Source organism: Poecile atricapillus, chromosome 24 (assembly GCF_030490865.1).
Source record: "Poecile atricapillus isolate bPoeAtr1 chromosome 24, bPoeAtr1.hap1, whole genome shotgun sequence".
Lineage (NCBI taxonomy): Eukaryota > Metazoa > Chordata > Aves > Passeriformes > Paridae > Poecile > Poecile atricapillus.
The window spans coordinates 7,216,065-7,235,561 of record NC_081272.1 but is presented as its reverse complement, the minus strand read 5'-3'; the positions used below and the strand labels follow the sequence as shown (position 1 = coordinate 7,235,561).

Here is a 19,497-nt window from a genome sequence, read left to right as displayed (position 1 = left end):
GCTGGCAGGGCTCTGCTCACCTCAATGCCTGTGGAACATGTTGGAGTGTCATTTGTCATGGTACAATCGTGGAATATTGGAAGGGGCCTTAAAGATTGTTCCTTCCATCCCTGGACATAGTGGGGACACCTTCCACTAGACCAGGTTGTTTCAAGCCTATCCAGCCTGACCATGGACATTTCCAGGGATGGGATATTCTCAGTACCAAAATACTCCAATATGTGGAGTACTTCAAGATAAAAACTATTCCTATATACTGAAATTCCACGTATCTTGGAACATTCCAATACGAGGAGTATAAAGATTATTCCCCCAGGGATCTTGCTGCTGCAGGACACCAACTTTGGGAAAAACAGAGCTTGCGGCACACTGCACTGTACCCGTTCCCCTTGGGAGTCCCTGGCTAAGCCATCCCGATGACAAAGCCCCATCCTGGGCCCTGTCCCTTGGCGGCCTGGGCTCCCCAAGGGTGACACAGCTGTGAGTCCTGGAGCGCCCCAATGCACGCCTCCCCCGCTCTTGCAATCGTGGCTCTCAGCTATATTTAGCCCTCCCCCATGCTATTTCGCTTTCCTGGCAGGAGTTTATAACTGGCTGGGACAGCCCCACCTCCTTTCTGCTTTCTCGCCCTTCCCTTCCCCTTCCCCCCTTTCCCCCTCCTCTCTGCTCCCTCCCACCTGGCTGCCCAGGACCCCCATGTCAGCAGTGCCCAGCTGTGCCTGCAGCCAGTGTCCCGCTCCGCTGGAGCCCCCGCCATGGGGCCCACTGAGGAGCTGGTCCGCATTGCCAAGAAACTGGATAAGATGGTGGCCAGGAAGAGCACGGTAAGGTGGCCGAGCTCCTCGGGGCGTCTGTGCGTATTTACACACATACGTATTTGCAGGTGTGCATTATTTACACGCATACGTGTTTGTAGGTGTGCATGTTTACACACATGCTTATTTAAACACGTGCTGGTTTACGTGCATGTTTGAATGCTGTTGTGAGGCTTGGGAAAGGAGGGGGGCTGCTTTTCACACCGCTCGTGTTGTCCCTGGAGGAACTTAGGTGGGTTTAAGGGGTGCTGCCCGTGTTACCCAACCCCAGCTTCAGGACATTGTAGTCAGCACCCAGGGAATTTAATTTTGCCTCTAATTTGGGACTCTCCTGTACCCCATTGCTCTCAGACACTGGGATTTGGGGGTAAGGGGGGGTTTGTCCCATGGGTGGCAACTGCAAGCCACTTGGCAGTGCTGGATTGTGGACGACAGGTGTTTGGCCCCCAGCCTGTGCACCAACACCCGATCAGGGCCAGGGCCAGAGGCTCATGTACAAGCAAGGAAAAGCTCTGGGCTGGGGATATAACACCCTGAATGTAGCCAGCACAGCCCTGCCTGTTGCACAAGTGTGCAAAGGGAGGGGAATGGGTCAGTCACTGTTTCCTGGGTGGTTTTGGTGGTTGTGTGCTGGGCAAGCCGGGGTCCAGGCTTTCCACCCTTGTGCCAAGTGAGGATCCATTTGGGGATTCTGGTGAGCCAGTTATGTGTGCCAAGCCCATCCCTCAGAGTTAATATTTGACTGTTTCCACCGGCCTTTGCCCTGACAAGGTGCAGGCTCCTGTCTGGGGGTGCAGCACTACTGTCTCTCTGGATCTAGTGGCTTTTTGGGGATGGTATCAAACCAGATCCCATGGCTCTGCTTGCTTCCAGGAATTACCCAGGGGTCAAGGGACAGGGGTGTTCCACCCCTCTCCTGCTGCACTTTGGGATGGGACAGAGCCAGGGTCCGACTACAGCTCAAGAATGTCCCTGCACCCATCAAACAGGGGTGGGCGGGGGGTGATGCAGCCCCTCATGGTGGGAGTCCATGGAACTGTGTCCTGAGGCAGGGGGTGATACCTGGGAGCTGGTGTCTGCTGCTGGGGCTCTAAAAATACCAAGGACAAGGAGGAGGAGGAAGAGAGGGAGGAGGAGGAAGGCTCCATGCTGGACTATCTTTATCCCAACTGCCACTACAGAGTGTCAGGATGAAATACTGGGGCTTGTGTGCCATGGACCTTCTCACCCCTGGGTGGGGGACACTGGGGAATCCCCCAGCTGTCCCTAGCTCCCACCAGATTTTTCTTGCATATGGGGTTTTCCCAAGTTTTAAGAAAAGCTCCTGCTACCCAGCTGGAGACCTGACCTGGTGCTAGGATGGTCCAGCAGGATTTGGGTGTGGGACTTTCCTATCAGTGTGTTGACACAGAGGGTCAGGCAATCCCAGGGAGCAGCCAAGGGCTGCTTTGGGTTCTTCTGTCATGCCCTTCCTGGTGCTGCCTGGTGCCTCCTCAAGGGCTCCCATGACTTCTCCCTGCTGCAGGAAGGGGCACTGGATCTTCTCAAGTCCCTTACTGGCTACACCATGACCATCCAGCTGCTCCAGGTGAGGGGGTTTGGGTGGGGGGACACGGCATAGGGTAGCTTGTCCTGTGCCCCATGCCAGCCAGCACATCCCTGAGGATGTGTCCCTGGTGTGCGTCCCCAGACCACACGGATTGGAGTGGCTGTGAACTCAGTGCGGAAACACTGCTCGGATGAAGAGGTGGTAGCCTCAGCCAAAATCCTCATCAAAAACTGGAAGCGGCTTCTGGGTGAGTGATGCTGGGTGGGGGCGAGAACCCCCCAAAGCTTCAATCCTCCCTGGGCCATCCCTGCACCTCAAGCCCCAATACTTTCAAGGTGGATGGAGTGGAATCAGTCCAGAGCTAGGATGTGCAGGCTCCTATAACCTGTAACCCAGATCTTCCAAGGACTTGTTTTCACTCCAGGATAGAGTGGTGTAAATCACTGTGTGCCCCACCAAGGACCGAGCATCTCCACAATCATTACCCACCCCAGGATGCCTGGTGCCCTGTGCTGGTTTGGGCTGTGACTCTGACACCCAAATCCTTCCCCCAGAGTCCACCACCACAAAAAAAGAGAAGGATGCAGATGGCAAGAAGGAGAAGGACACAGATGGAGACAAGGAGAAGAAGAAGGGGATGGATGTTTCTCGTTGCCCCAATGAAGGGGTAACAAAGCACAGCAAGAATACAGCTGAGAAGCACAAGGAGAGGTGAGAGCTCCTGCCTGCTGTCAGGGGGCACCAGGGCCAATATGAGTCCACCTTCTGCTTGGTCCTTAAGAGTTTATCCATCTCTGCCTACCCATGGATGCCAGCAGCACCTCTGGAGAGCAAACTGCCTCTGGGACAACACCAGGGCAGTTTTTAGAGAAGTGGCCATTTGTTTTCCCCCTTCTCTAAAACTAATTATTCCTTGCATGAGATCAATTTGAACAGTGCTTATCTGACCTCTGCTCTCTGTCCCTAGGAAGTCCAGCAAGTGTGACTCTCATGCCACCACCACCCAGGGCTACTCTGCCAATTCCAGCCCGGAGAGGTACCTGATGCCCTGACCCTCATGCCAGGCTCTGCCAGGTGCTGCCAGCCCAGGGGAGGCTTTACTGGCAGCCTGGGGTGGGACTCAGGGATGGGGGATGCAGATGGACAGGATCCAGCTCCCAGGTTTCCAGAGTATGCTGGGCTGAGAGCTTCTCTCCTTCCCTTTGGGCCTCCATGGTGAAGAGAGTCCAGTGATGGCTGGAGCCCCACTGCATCCTCCAAGAAATCACTTCTGGATGGCAAGAAAGAGAGGTGGGTGCTGCGCTGGGTGAAGATGGGAGAGGCCGGACCATAGCCCCTCACTGGGATGTGGTTAGCGGGGTGGACCCACCACTTGTCCCAGTCGCTGCCCTCTGACACGGGGCTTGTCCTACCAGGAGAGCCTCTGCTGACTGCAGGTCCTCAACCATCTCCTCCTCTTCCTCCCCACAGAAGAGACTGTCAGGGGAGAGGTAAGGAGGGGGTGACCCTGGGCAGTTTGGGGATGCTTTTAGGATCCCCCTTGGGCATGCCCTGACCATGGAGGGGGTGAGAAGTGGCTGGGAGCCCTGATCCTGCCACAGCACTGGGATATTCCCTGGGAAGAGCAAATCCTTCCCTGGGGAGATTCCTATTGGCTTCCGAGCGCTCTCATCGATGTGCTGGTGCCTGAGGTCCTGGCACCAGTCCCTGACCCCTGTCCTGCCTGCCCCATCTCTGGTGTCATCCCCACTGTGCCACTCCCAGGAGAGCCTCTGTGGGCATCAGCCTCTCTCCAGCTCCCACCAGCTCCCAGAGAAACTCCAGTGACAGCCAGGAGGAAAGGTAGGAGAGACCCACTCCACTTCCAAGGAACCCTGGCAGGTCTCTGCGTCTGTGCCAGGACTCTACCGCCTGCCCATCCTCCTCCATGTGCCCCTGCAGAGCCAACAGCAGCAAGGCCAAACCAGAGGTGCCGCGAACCCCCACCAGCCCCTCATTCTCTCCCAGCCCTTGCTTCCTGGCCCCCTGCTATCTCACGGGGGACTCTGTGCGGGACAAGTGCATTGAAATGCTGACGGCTGCACTCCGCATGGATGGTGAGCAGTTCTGAGGGTGCTGGACCCCAGACTGGGCTGTTCCTCCTATGGGACAGTCCTGATCGGAGTATTCAGTCCGAGAAGGAAAGAAAAGGAGGTTGGTAGGGTCTGTGACAAGGGGTTGGGTGTGAGGATGCATCTTTGTAAGATTCAAGATGGGTAAAAATAGGTATTTTAGAGATGGTGTGTCTGGGGCAAGTACAGGGGGAGAGGTGAGATTTCTGGGAGGAGGTACAGTGAGACCTGTGGCTGGTTTCACACCTGAAAGTCACCCCTTAACCTCTCTACCCTTTAGATGACTACAAGGAGTTCAGTGTCAACTGTGAGAAGATGGCATCGGAGATTGAAGACCATATCCTTTGAGGGGCCAAGGGTCCCCAGGCTCCATCTGCTGGGGGGGACGTACGTGGGCTCAAGAGCGCTGCTGGGGACAGGACGGAGGGTGACAGGGGCAAGGACAGAGGGTGACAGACCCTGCCGTGCTCGTTGCCTGCAGAGGGAGCCCAGACCTCATTTAGAGGATGTTGAGGCTGAGGCTGAGGCTGAGGCTGAGGCTGAGGCTGAAGCTGATGCTGAGCAAAACATCTCCTGAGCACCTGCCTTCGTGTGGGGGTCTGTGTGTCCCCCCATTCCCCTCTAGTCAGGGATCTGCCTTCATCCCTGGGGAAATAAATCCAAACCTAGCCAAAGGTTTTTCCGTGAGCCTGCTGTAGGTGCCTGTGTCTCCTGACAGAACCAGTCTGTCACAATGTCCAGGCTGTGCCATGCTGGCAGGGATGCCACCTCTGCCCACCCCCAGCTCAAAGCTTGGGGGTCTCCTCGCAGCCCCCTGAGACCAGGACCAACCCCAGGGTGGATCCCCTCCTGGGTGCACTTCTTGGTGCATCCCAGACTTTGTGCCCAAAGCTGCTACATCAACCTGTCCATATCCATGCTCTTTGGGAGGAGGGAGTGGACCGGGTCCTCTGCACCATGAGCTTTTGTCCCAGCACAAAGCTTGGTGACAGTCCCTGAGCCCCTTGATGTTAGACATTCAAAGGCAATGCAAAGTAATTTTTTTCCCCACATATCAAGCTGTGCTTCTTCCTCTTAAAGCCAAGGATGGGAACACTTCCCACAGGGAGGAGAGCCCCACTGAGATCAGCCACCTCCATTTGACCATTGGCCCTGGTGACAGCAGCACCCAAGCCAGCATCTCCCCACCTTGATTCCTTGACAGACCCCCACATATTTTCCAGGAGCTGAAGAGCACAGACATGAAGTATCGCAACCGGGTCCGGAGCAGGATCAGCAACCTGAAGGACCCCAAGAACCCTGGTCTGCGGAGGAATGTGCTGTGTGGGGCCATCGAGCCTGGCCTCATCGCCCGCATGACTGCTGAGGTAGGCAGTGGGGTGCATGAGGCTGTTGCCCATTAATCTCATCCATGCTGTGTCTGTGGTGCCCAAGTGCTGGGTCTTGGCTTGGTGCTGTCCACAGTGGGGCTGTCTCACCACCTCAGTGCTGAATGAGGCACAGGGAATTTTTTAGGAGAAAGCTGGCAGCACTGCTGGGTCCCCTCAGAGCCCTGCAGACCCCCAGCCCATCACAGCCATCACACAGTTTTAGTATGAGGATGGGGTGATTTTTTCATCTGGATGGGTCTGAGCCCTCCAGCAAGAGCAGAGAGCAGGATTAATCCTGTTTTGGGAGAGGATGGGGAAAGTGTTGGACTGTGGTACTTGGACGTGAGCAAAGCCATGGCCACAATGACCCATCCGGCCCAATGCTGGTGGCAGGAGATGGCCAGTGATGAGCTGAAGAAGCTGCGGAATGCCATGACCCAGGAGGCCATCCGCGAGCACCAGATGGCCAAGACAGGCGGCACCGTCACCGACCTCTTCCAGTGCGGCAAGTGCAAGAAGAAGAACTGCACGTACAACCAGGTCAGGCCTGGCTCCTAGGGGACCTTGGTTTTGGGGGACACCAGAAAGGTCTCCACTGACCTGGTGCTGCTCCCCTGCAGGTACAGACGCGCAGCGCTGACGAGCCCATGACAACATTCGTGCTGTGCAACGAGTGTGGAAACCGCTGGAAGGTCTGTAACCATCTGGGGAGAGGCTCTGGGCAATCCAACCCTTTCTGAGCTCTCGGGGGTGGCAGAGCTGGGTGAGGGCTTACCACCTGCCCTGGGCTCTGCTTCTCCTGCAGTTCTGCTGATGCTGCTGCCGATTGGGCTGGAGGGAGCATGGCGCAAGACAAGATGCTGTGACACCACATTGGGCAGCTGGAATGGGGAGGAGGGGTCAGGGTGGAACCAGTCCTTAAACCCCAGCTCCTTGTTCCCTTGCACTGGGCTCCCTCAAACATCCTGGGGAACCAGCCTCCGACAATGCCAAGCTCACTCGAGAAGGTCCTGTGAATTCAATGGTTCTTCCTGCAAATACCTGCCCTTTGATTGGGGTGTGCTGGGAACAGACTCATGTCTGGAAAGGGAGACTGGTACAGCCTGGGCAGCATGTCCTTCCCTGAGAGAAATCTGGATTTGGATGATTTGGGAGCACGAGAGACATTGCTCCATGGACATGGGGCTGTGCCTGGGAGCTGAGGGAGGCAGAGAGCCAGGTTTTAACCCAAACACCTTCTTCCTCACCTAAGTGCACACAGAAGGAGGACATGGAGGGGACAGGGTGATTGCAGCATGTCCAGATGCTGTTGGGATAGCACTGTGTCCCTCTGCTCTGTGACAAGTGGACCATTGATCCTGACTTGAAGGCACCATGTCTCACGAAAGAAGGAAAGATGGTTGAGAGAGGAGTAAGGAAGAACCCTTCCAGCCAGAGTAATAAAGGTGTGAACTATCTCTGCAGCACAGAGTGTTTCCTAAGGTGGGCCTTGGACCTCTTTCTCAAGTTTATAGTTCCCCAGCTTGAGCCTCAAGGTCATCCAAGATCCCTCACCAAATTCCAGTATATATCTCAAATCCATCAGCCCCAGCTTGGGATATAACCATGGCTTGCTGCTCATCCATCACTTGACTGGTGGTTAAAGACCTTTAATTAAGGCTGGAGGAGCTCCCTGGCTTGGTCTGGATGCTGCACGCTGTTCCATGGCAGGGTGGAGCTTCCATTAACAGTGGGGAGCATTTTCCAGGGAAAAGGCATCAGGGACCAGCTGGGAGACATCCCTTTGGCCTCAGGAGTTCTGGGATGGAGCCTTGTGGCACCAAGCCCATCCCTTGTTACCACCAGCCTCTTCCAGTGGCAGTGAGGTGTGATGGGGACAGGAAGATCATGGTGACCGTGGATGGGGATGAGGGTGCTACTCCCATGCCTGCATGAGCCAGGGGGTGAGAGCAGAGAAGGACAGTGAAGCTGTTAAATAACCCATCATTAATTTTTTAATCTTGGGCTGAGGTGGGAATTTTTTCACAGGTGATGCCATTTGCAGCCAGACTTGGGTGTTAAACCCTCTTTGTTTGGGGGTCCCCACCACCCTTGAGCCCCCTGAGCGAGCTCTCTGGGCCGCAGTACTCATTAACATGCTGAAGTGATTAAGTGATTGCCCTGAGGCAATTATTTATGCTTGTGACAGTGCGTGTGGGGGCAATTAAGGAATATAGTGGATTGTAGGGGATGAATAAAACATCAATGTGACCTTGAGCTGTGAGGGGAGCGCAGAAAGGGCAGGACTGGGGCTCCCAGCCATCCCCAGGGTGCCTCAGGGCATGCTTGCCTGGGACAAGGTTGAAACAGGGGGATTTGGACCTATATTTTTTTTGCAGTCCAGTCTAATAAAGGTGTTTAAGTGATACCAGAGGGAGCTGGACTCCAAGCATGTTATGATGGATCTCCTGGCATCCCTCTGTGTCTTTCTGTCCCCCTGTGGACTTGTTCCCAGGGAAACTGTCACCCTGTGCCCCCTCCCCAGATTCCCTGGGAAATCCCAGAGGAGGAAAGGAAGGGACAAACTGGTGAGCCAGAAAAGCAGGGGCTCTGCTGACATCCATGCAAGGATGTCCCCACCACACCCCCAGGGAGAGCTTTTCCACGTGCTGAAGGAGCTTGTAGTCCTGGGGAGGTGTAGTATTTGTCCCCCTGCGGCACAGTGGGTGCCACTGGGGCAGGGCACAGTGCGGGGCTCTCTGGTATGCAGCTGTTTACAGGCTCCATACCCCAGGCTGAGCCTCTGACCTGCTCCACAGGAAGGGCACAAGCACATGGGTGTATGCATCTCAAAAATCCAATTCCCAAACTTTCAGTCCCAACCTGGGGACTGTGCCCCCCAGGATATCCTGCCATCCCCTCCCCACCCCTCGGCTCCAGAGGTCCCTGGAGCTTTCCCCTCTCTCCTCCACGAGTGGTGGTCCCTTCCATATCCCCCAGCCTGCCAAGGAAGAGGAGCAGGGAAGATCCCTGGCAGCTGGCCATCCTACCAGCAATCAGCTGGCATCAGCTCTCTCTTGGGCTTTGGGGAAGTGGGCACTTCAGTTCTCATTTCTCATCAGTGTGGGAGAGTTGGAACCACAGCTGCACCAGTGAATGCTAATATTGGTCCCCCTGCCCCTGTGGGCAGGAGGTACAAAGCCCTCTGGACCTCTGTCGCAGCCCCAGCCCCACGTGGGGCTGGTTGTGACCATGCAATGATGGAGAGGCCCTTACAGTCCCTGCCAGGGGTTGATTTACCCGTCCTGAGGCTCCAGGTTTGGATGCTCCAAAGCTTCAGCAGAGGCTGAAGGTGCCTCTTCCTGCCTCTCCTTGTCTGTCTCTGCGTGAATCACATAATCATTTCAATTGGAAAAGACCTCCAAGGTAATTGAGTCCAACAGCTCTCCCAGCACTGCCAAGCCCATCATTAACCACATGTCCCCAGTGCCACATCAACATATCTTTTAAATCCCTCCAGGTGACTCTGATGAGATGCTCAGTCTTCTGTCTGATAGAGTTTTTATACTCAACCTCCAACCTACAACACTTTAAACAACCCCACAGAGTGTCCGACCCCAGCCAGGCTTCCCCGTGAGGGGTCAGCCACTACTGGTGCTGCCAGACCACATCCCTTCCCCAGGGACTGCCCTCAGCTACCTCAGGGACACCCTGTTCCACAGAATCTGGCACATTGCCAGTTTTACTTTGCAAACCTGGCTTGCCCAGAGGTCATGCCCCCCTGTACTCCAGCCTCTCCAGCTCACCCACAGCACAGGGCATTGCCGCTGCCCTTCTCCCCCGCATTTTTCCAGCCTTGAGAAAAAAAAAATCATCACTTTGCTGTTCTGTGGTTTCCTTGGCAACCCCATTTCCCCATCGTCTTGCTTTATGGATCTATAACTCCCCTGGCCCTGGTCACTGATCCCCAAAGCACAGTGGCAGGTCTATACACAGGGATGGAGCGAGACGTGCTGTGTCCTGTCCACCACCAGGACAGCTGATCCTGGAGGGACCCTCAGCTGGGGCTTCCCAAGCATCTGGGCTTCTTGGAAAGGAATGGTGGTTTGTGTCTCTGAACTGAACTGAATTAAAGCAGTTTTGGAGCCAGTCTTTACTACTCTGTGGGTCCTATTGCTCCTGCTGTGCACAGGGTGCCCAGAGAGGCTGTGGCTGCCCCATCCCTGGCAGTGGCCAAGGCCAGATTGGATGGAACTTGGAGCAACCTGGGACAGTGGAAGGTATCCCTGCCCATGGCAAGGGGTGGAATGAGGTGAGGGAAACACAGCATTGGGGGGGGGTTTAGGGAGGCCAGGAGTGATGCACAGGGGTGCTGTGTGGGTTGGGGGGAGTCCAGAAAACTCCCTATGCCTTGGTGACCTGGGAAAGGTGCCTGGTGTGCCCCCAATATTTGGACTCCAACAGCTCTTCCCCAAATCCCAGAAGGCTGGTCAGTACCCCAAAAGCTGAGCAGATCCTGCACCAGCTTGGGACTTGATGCTAAATGAAAGCAAGAGCTGCAGAGACCCTAAATTTTTTAGGGAAACCTCAGCTGCTACAATTACTTTGAGCTGTGGCTCAGCCAAAGCCTTCCAAACTCTGGGCTTTTTATTCAGCTTTTTTTTTAGATAAACCCCTAAGCACTGGTTTCCCTAAGCACAAGGTGCTGCCTCTGCTACAGCGGCAGGGCAAGATGGGGGATGCCATAGGGGTGGTTGTCAAAGGATGCAGTGGTCCCTAAACACCTGCAGGAACCAGGCAGGGGTATCCAGCAGAACACTCCTGGCATTGAGTGACACATGAATAGCACTGAAATAGGAGGAAAAAATTGCTGAGCCTCCCAGTTCTAGTTCCAGCCCCAGCTTGGGATACAAATGGAATTTCCTTTCTCTTTCATTGTTCTGTCTTGATGTGAGTGATTCAACTGCTTTGGAGCAGCTCTGAAAAAATTAGTGGTTGCCCAGGACGGCCACATGATCCAGCCTGGATCTTCAGCCAACCCAAAATACTTGCAGCAAAGCCATGGACTTGAGCTGACTGGGTATTTGCTTTGGGGTGTTCTTCCTCAAAACAAACAAACAAGCAAACCAAAAAACAAGCAAACAAAAAAAAACAAACAAAAAAAAACAGAGGAGGAAAATCAGTTTTCATCTGCAGTGTTTGCAGTCCATTGGAAGGAAATGATTTGTCGAGATGTATGGCTGCAATTCTGCACACCAGGCTTTGTGTGATTAAAAGCATTGAAAGAGCCCAAACTGGACCCAACTTTTATTTCTAAAATGAAATGTGTTGCATGGAAAATTACAGAATATACTTTTCCTAAAGAAAAACTCCATGCCCTTTTTTGTCCTGGCCAGAGAGGTTTGCTGAGTCTGCAGAGTGCTTTGATCTAAACCTTCCTAAAATCGTAGTGCTTGGCACTCTTATTTCCCCCTCTCCTTTAGCTAAATAAGCAGAAAACTGAGCAAAGATCCCCCATTAAAAGCAAAAATCTCTCCACACAATACAATTTTTCCTCACTTTTAGCTAGAATCATGTACACTCTTCCCTCTCACAACCAGGATGGAGGAGATGACAGGGAAAAAAACCCAATAAATGCTATAACCCCCCCAACACAAACTGCACAAATTCCTATCTCTGCACTTCCCACATTGACCTAAATATTGTAGAGAGAGGAAAAAAAGAGACATTGGCTTTTTTTTGCCTGACACTTTTTTTTCCTCCCTGCCAGGAGCTCTTGGGCGCTCAGCAATTAGGGGCTGTGGATTAATCTTGAGTGATATAATGAAGTGCCAGGTGGCTGGAGGACAGAGCTGGTGAGTGGGGGAGGAGGAGGAATAGGGGGGAGTGTGCTCTACAAATCATTAACATGATTTAGGACAGGTTTAGTGCAGGTAGAGAACCCAAGGTGATGGGAAAGAGGAGGAGGAGCCTGTGGGGTCTCAATGGGATACTCAGTTCATCTCTACTCTGTGATCCTCTGCATCTAAATGCATGGACAGGGCAGGGCTTGTGTTGCAGAGGAAAAATTATCTTTTCACATTTTATAACCCTGATTTTCTTGTAATGTCCCCAAAGTATCTTTCTACCTGTTTTACACCATCCCAGAGTCTCCCAGCCCCACGGCAATTATTTATTGAGGAGAAAATGTCCCAGATCCCAAGCTCTTCCCCCACACATATCTGTGCCCCCTTTCACAGTCATAGAATCATGGAGTTCTTGGAGTGTGAGGGGACCTAAAAGCCCATCAAGTCCCACCCCATGCCGTGGGCAGGCACACCTTCCACTAGACTGGGTTGCTCCAAGCCCCATCCAGCTTGGTCTTGGACACTTCCAGGGATGGGGCAGCCACAGCTTCTCTGGGCAACCGGTGCCAGGGCCTCAGCACCCTCACAGGGAAGGATTCTTTCCCAGTTTCCCACCTAACCCCGCCCTCTGGCAGCAGAAAGCCATTCCCTCTTGTCCTGCCACTCCAGACCCTTGTAAATAGTCTCTGTCTGTCTTTCCTGACAGCTCCTTCAGGTACTGGAAGGCCACGACTTGGTGACCTCAAAGCCTCTTTTCCAGGCTGAACAATCCCAACCGTCTCATATCTTTGTCTTTTCTCCAAGGTCTCCGGAAGCCTGACAGTCAAGAGCAGTTGGCACTAAGGGCCACGTTCTTCCAACAAACCGCCTGGTCTTTCCAAAATGAGAATATAAATAGCTTCTCCTGCAACGACGCCGTTACCCAGGAGCTGTGCCACCAGTGCCGGCCACTCGCAGCAAACCCATTACCCACAGCATCCAATTTATTCCCAACTCTGGCAGGGTCAGCAACCATCAGGGAAGCAAATGCTAATTAATAGCGCTGTGCAAAGCAGCCGGTCTGGGCACGGCATGTAATTAGTGAGCCAACTGCACCCACCACAGTGCTGGGGCTGTGGGGAAAGAGCCACGGAGCAGCCATGGAGGAGGGACCCGCTGCAGCTTCCAGCTATAGCTCAGGATGAGGGCACTAACTGCACCAAGGACACATGTGTCACGCTGCCATCAGTGAGGCTGTGACACTCAAGTGTGTGCTCGCATCCCTCTGATCCCTACATCACCCTCCCTGGTCCAGCCCCCATCCCTGCTTCTCCTCGACGTGCTCCCTCTGCCCAGACATTTTGCAGGTAAACGTGACATTTCCTCGGGGCAGGAAAGATGCTTGGAATATAAAAACTCCTGGTGGTGGGAGATGCAGAGCCCTGGGAGGAATCGTGCTAATGCCCTTACATCTCTGCCGTGGTGAGTCATCCAGGCCCTCAGAGGATCCCGGCTGTGCTTGGATACAGGGAAGGGAGAAGCACAATGCAAGACAAAAAATTGCTTTGCTCAGATATCTTTATATCTTGGTTACAGCAAGGAATAAAAATTGTCCCCTTGGCACCCACACTCAGCTCTGGTCCCACAGCCATGGGGAGGAGGGGGTGTTGTGCTGTTGAGTGGGCAAGAAGGGCACCGTTTGTGGGAGAAATGGGAACACAGCCTAGAACATTCAAGTTGTTAATGGAGTGCAATTATTAGTGGAAGGGAGGAGGATGGGTCTTTCCATCAGGCTGATGGGAAAAATACATTCTGGGATTGGGAATTAGGTTGGAGCATCACCTTGAGGGTGGTTATGTGTAAACACTGCCTCCTTTCATCCCTGGGAACATTTCTTCTCTGATGCTCCCAGTCACTTTGCCACATCCATGTGGATGTGTGTGTGTGGCTTCTTGATGGGGACAGGGGGACAGCTCCTGGGAACTGTGGCCATCCCCGACCAAGTTTTGCTCCCTACTGTGCCATGGAAGGGCAAGCCAAGAAAGGCAAGTTAAAAACCCAAATAAAAAAAGATCCTTTAAATCAACAACACTTTATTTAAGCCAACACCTCCCTGAGCCTGGGCTGCTCCCGACATCGCTCTGCTTCCACCAAACCTGACAGAGAGAAGGGATTTACATATCAAATATCTTCTCCCTCAAATTGCTGAAGCTGAAACCTTGGGAGAGAGGAAAAAATCTGTTTCCAGCTGTTTTCCTCTCCATGTAAATAAGTATCTATTGGCAGAGCATTTCCTTCCACCTAAGGCTTTCATTGGACATCAGTTATTTAATATTGCTCTTTTAAATCCTTGTTTGACTCTCAGCTGCTTCACCTGTCTCAGAACAGGGATGCTGGCACTGTGTGTTTAGAAAATATATATCTGTATTTAGATAGGCAGACAGATAGCTGTGGAAGAAGAGCTGTTCCAATCATTAAATCACTGCTTTCAATTTTTCCTTATTACTAGTCTTCATTTAACCACAGGCCAGGCTGGCCAAGTGCTCCCTGGGGACAGCCCAGCTGCGCCCAGCAGGTTTGCAGCTCTAAAAGGGGTCTTAAGAAAAAAAAAAATACCCAAATCTGATGATCAGAGAGGAAATCTTCCCTGAAAATATCTTCCCAAGGCAGAGGCATTCAAGAAGGGGACAATGATGTGGCTGGAGTCTCATCCTGGTTTCCTGCTAGTCTGGAATATTTTCAAAGAGGAAGAGTGGGAGAGTGGGTGGGAGGAAGATCTCAGCATGTTTGCAAGATGCAGGGGGTGAAAGGGTGGTTTTTGTGCCTTTCAGAAGAAGAAAGAAAAGAGGCAAAGAAATCACCTCTGATCAACTGTTTGAGGTTCTGCAGCCTGGACAGGCTGGAGGAGGGGGAGCTGCCTTTGAAGCTGGGAGAGACTGAGCATAGCAGTCTTTGCTGTCTCTGCTCCTCTTCCTCTGGCTCTTTTCTGTTCCCTGTCCTCATCCTGTGTTGGGAGCCCACCCTCAGGATGGCCAAAACACCCAACATTGGGATGTCAGTGGTGCTTTCATGGCAGGATACAAACAGAGCCAGAGATTTCCTCTGAGACCCAGCACTAATAGGTTTCAGCTCTTTTTCCTGATGTCTCTTGCTTTTCCCTGGGTAACACCATGACCATGGAAGAGTCTTGCCATTCCACCAGCTCTCCATGCTTTCCCAGGGCCACTGGCCAGGACAGAGAGGAGCGGGCACCTGGTGGTATCATGGTGGAACTGAAGCAAAGCAAGATCACCAGCTCTGACAAAGCTGCATCAGGGGTGGCATCACCACGGATGTTCATCACCAACTAACAAGAGATGCTGCTGGCTTTTCTGCTGGAGATCCAGCTCAGACAAGTCAGGGAGGAGCCAGGTGGAAATCAGACAGCTGGTGACCAAAGAGCTTTGCTCGGTCTCTGGCCACAGCTGTATCACCTGGCTCTGGCTGGTCCCAGCTCCTGAGCCCTTCAGAGCTTGATCAAAGTGTCAACAAGGTTTGCTGAGCTTTTTGGGATGAGTTCTGCCCCAGTGTTGAGGCATCCATCACCCCTCCTAACATGCAGGACCAAAGCCATGCAGGTGAGAGATGCTGCAGCCAGATTTCCTCAACAACTCCTGCTTGCAGGACCTGCTGAGCATCTTCAGAACCTCCCAGGATCCTGTCATAAACCTGACCACTATTTCAGGGCCTGCTGCCTGTGTGCCCACACGGTGAGGGGACACACTGGTGCCTCTGCTGCCCCAGCCAGGCAGCCGCCCCACCCAAACCATGCACAGGATATGGAGAGCTCCAAGATAACCAGGAAAAGAGCCTTAATCACATCAATCACCCATGCCATTGCTTCCCTGACTTCCACATCTTGGGTCCTAGCAGGGAATGACTGACACAAAAACAAAGAGCTGGTGGGAGCTGATGCTCTTTCTGCAGCTCCTGATGCCTCCAGGTCCAAATCACCTAAATCTCAATCCTTCAGCCCCAAAGCAAACCTGATACAAACCTTCCTGTGCTTTTCCACCAGGTTTCCACTGAAAGGAAACCTGGTAGAAACATCCTGTCCTCTCCCAATCCCAAACTAAATCATCCCATGGACTTCTGCAGGAGTATGAAAAAAGGGAGGGAAGATGCAGAGTCTGAGTCCAGAGCAAGAGGCACAGAAGCTGTGCTCTGTGATTTGGCACAGTTAGAGAACAGCAGGATTGAAGCTGACCTGGATTCCCAACATCAAAGACAACACCCGCTTCTTCTCCAGCATCTCCAGAGCCCTCCAAGGAGGTGAATCAATGAGCTGAACAGCCACATGTCCATCCCATCCAGCACTGGCACCCAGGGCTGTGGGTGATGGCAGGACCATCTCCCTTGCACTGTGGCTCAGAGCTAAAAAGCTGCAGAAAACATAACATTTATATGCTGAGAAAGAAACCTGCCTCTTCCATGATCAGGGTGGTCAAAGGTGGCCTGGGGGGTTTAAGCCACATTTGGCATGGGTCTAACCCCCATCCTGTTGGTACAGTAACAGACACTGGCAAATCCCCTGTCAGACTCACAGGGGACAGACCTTATCTCTTGGGAAATCCAGACTTAACAGTGCTCCCTGTCCCTTGATAGTGCTACATGTGTGTCTGCCCATGTGCACAGGGTCCTTGGCCCTGCAGCATGTCACAACCAGCCCCAGGCACCAGGACACATGGTCCCCATGTCATAATCAGCCCCAAGCCTGTTGTCCTGTTGGACACAGAGTCCCTATATCTCAGCCTCAAAGGACCTCCTCCCTGTCCAGGAAAACCTAGTCCCTCGGGGAGCCCAGGGGTCACGCTGACACCAATTCCTTCCACCAGCAGCAAAAAGCTTTATTTTTCCAGCCTGGCTCTGTCTGGGAGCAGCATCCTGCCCTGGATCCACCCCTCCCCACGATGGTTCATTTTTGAGATGACTCACAGGCTGTTAATGCTCCCAATGCGTCAGAGGGAAGCAGCGCTGCCACCTCCGAGTGCCAGCTGAGGGGGGCACAGCTCAGGCTCCCAGCTCCCCAAAATCCAGGGGGACGCTGCTAGCTCCCAGTCAGTGCTCCATTGTCAGACAAAGACAACACGGAGGGGGGCAGTGGGCTGGTGCAAATACCTGAATAAGCAACAATCAGGGAAAAAGGCTCCCGTGGGGATTGAGTTGCCCAGAGATGTGATGTGATGCCCGTCCTTCCTTCTCTGCCAGCACAGCTTGGTGCCCACGAGCCATTCGCTATCACTGTCCCCTGTCCCTGTCACTGCCACAAGGCCAGGCATGAGCTGGGGTGAAGGAAAAGGCTCCATTAATGGCTCCGATTAAATAATCACTTTGGAGGCATTTTTCATGGAAAAGGATGAGCCAGCAGATGCCCTCACCCTGTATTTGTAAGGAGCCTCACTGCCCTCAGCCTTGGGTAGGAGCAGCAGGCTTGGGGCAGGCTGGCACTGTCACCAGCTTGAGCCCCAGCAGGGGGACAGCCCCTGTCATGTCCCAAAAACATCTCAGGGACACTGGTGGCATCATCCCTGGGACATCACCAACCTCAGGGAGAGGGATTGTTTCCTACAAGGTGGTGAGCAGAGGTTTTCCATCCAGCCTCTGGACTGGCCATCTCAGTGTGCAGACAGCCTGCCCTGAGAGACAGCCTCTCCACACACAATGCTGAGGAAATAATACTGCAAACCCCCCCCACCTCACATGCAGCCATGCAGAATGGTGGCAGAGAAGAATCTCATCTAATTTTAACTCTCCTGATGGATGGGCTTTGTTCTTTGCAGCAGCTGCCCCGCAAGGTATGAAAACACTCAGATATGTTGACATGGGAAAACAAAACACACAAATCAGCCCATTTTCCTCTTCAAGGCTGATTTATCTGGAGCTGTCAGTGGAGGGAGGGGAAGTGATGAGCCCCAGGGAGATGAGGGAGCAGCCTGGACTCGCAGCTCGGTGGTTAACAGTGCAGTTGGACTGATGCTCATCGAGCATCTGGTCCATTCTCTTCCAGGCCCCAAAACATCTCAGATCTACAGAGAACAAAGTGACATTTTCTGCTGCAATTCCCCAAGGTGTGATTCTGTGCATGTCCCGGCTTATCCTTATAAATGAGGGGAGCGAGATGCCAAAGGAGCCCCCCTAAAGTGGTTCAACACAAGCTGAGTTCCATCCTGGTGCTCCCGTCAGTTGTGCTGACTACTTGGTTTTCTGAGTTGGAATGGGTGGATCAGACCCTGGAGAATGGTGACAGCAGCTCAGGGGGAGGAGGATGGTAAATCCAGGGTAGGTGCAGCACTTCTATAATGGGGGGAGGGAGGGAGGGAGGGAGGGAGGGAGGGAGGGAGGGAGGGAGGGAGGGAGAAGGAAGGAAGGAAGGAAGGAAGGAAGGAAGGAAGGAAGGAAGGAAGGAAGGAAGGAAGGAAGGAAGGAAGGAAGGAAGGAAGGAAGGAAGGAAGGAAGGAAGGAAGGAAGGAAGGAAGGAAGGAAGGAAGGAAGGAAGGAAGGAAGGAAGGAAGGAAGGAAGGAAGGAAGGAAGGAAGGAAGGAAGGAAGGAAGGAAGGAAGGAAGGAAGGAAGGAAGGAAGGAAGGAAGGAAGGAAGGAAGGAAGGAAGGATTTCCTCAAATGGGAGATGTAGCACTTGTCTGTATTTCCAGCTTTGTGGGAGCCTATGTCCCATCTCCAGTTTCTAATCTTTGATCTGGAAAATCCCATCAGCTCAGCCTGATGAGGCTCCTCCTGTTTGCACTGGCTCTGCTCTACCCAGGTGTGTCTTGTTAGCACAGCTCTCTCCCGCATCATGAGCCCTCTCTCAGCTCCTGTTACACATCCCCCTGTTTTTAAGCTTGGCCTGCAGATCCCACAATGGATTTGCACCTCCAAGGGTTTCACTGTCTGGAAAGGAAGAGGAGGGGAAGGGAGCTGGCGGGCTTAACAACAGCCATTGCCCCCACATTCCTCCCTTTGTCCCAGCAGGGTTGCATTCACTACCAAGAGTAAAGCCATGCAAATAATTCCCTCTTTTGGCAGGGTGCAGGTGAAACATTCCAGAAGCTTTCCAGGCAGCATCTAATTTTTACTTCTAGGGCAGTGGATTTGTTGAGAGTTTTATTCATTTACTGTCGCAACAATTTTAGCTCCTCTTGAACATCCAGGGATGTGATGTTCCATCAACAGAGCCCTATAAAATGGTTTTGTGAATGTGAGTAGGAAAGCAGGAAATAGGATAGAGAGAATGCTGCCCGCACACATAGTGTGTGCCTGTCTGTAGGTGCCATCCAGTTCATGTGAGGTTTAGGAAGGGTCATGGACAACAATGGGACCAGGATGCGCCACCTGTGGTGGCATTTCAGCCCCAGGATCAATTGCAGATGCTGAGCTCCAGGTGTGTGCAGTACTTGCTCTAGAAATGAAACTCCACACAAATGAAATCCTGCTTGTGCAGCACTGGGAGGCAAGAGAGCAGCACAGGGACTGCAAGGGAAGCAGGAGAGCCCATGGTGTGACATTGAGGGCTGCTCGTCTTGCCAAAAACCACCCTCACCCCAACTGAAAGCCAATGCACCTGGTTGTCCCAGCACTGGTTCTTCAGATTTGGGGCAGAAATCCATTAAAAATGAAACATTTCCATCCCTGGAAGTGTCAAAGGCCGGGTTGGATGGAGTTTGGAGCAACCTGATGTAGTGGAAGGTGTCCCTGCCAGTGGCATGGAGTGAAATTAGATGGGCTTTCAGGTCCCTTCCCACCCAAATCATTCCATGATTCTATGAAGACAGGCGCTATGAAGGGGGAATAAAAAAATGGAGTTTCCCCTC

At 53.0% G+C, this 19,497-nt stretch overlaps 1 protein-coding gene across 1 annotated transcript; it reads left to right on the top strand.

The window, feature by feature from the left end:
* Window positions 1–594: 594 nt before the first annotated feature.
* TCEA3 (transcription elongation factor A3) lies at window positions 595–7,302 on the top strand. Its single transcript, XM_058856377.1, has 14 exons — window positions 595–824; window positions 2,341–2,403; window positions 2,506–2,611; window positions 2,919–3,075; window positions 3,332–3,400; window positions 3,586–3,654; window positions 3,780–3,854; window positions 4,129–4,206; window positions 4,306–4,460; window positions 4,756–4,816; window positions 5,692–5,842; window positions 6,239–6,385; window positions 6,466–6,537; window positions 6,651–7,302. The coding sequence occupies exons 1-14, from the start codon at window positions 756–758 to the stop codon at window positions 6,657–6,659; spliced, it is 1,281 nt and encodes a 426-aa protein (XP_058712360.1). The 5' UTR covers window positions 595–755; the 3' UTR covers window positions 6,660–7,302.
* Window positions 7,303–19,497: the final 12,195 nt, after the last annotated feature.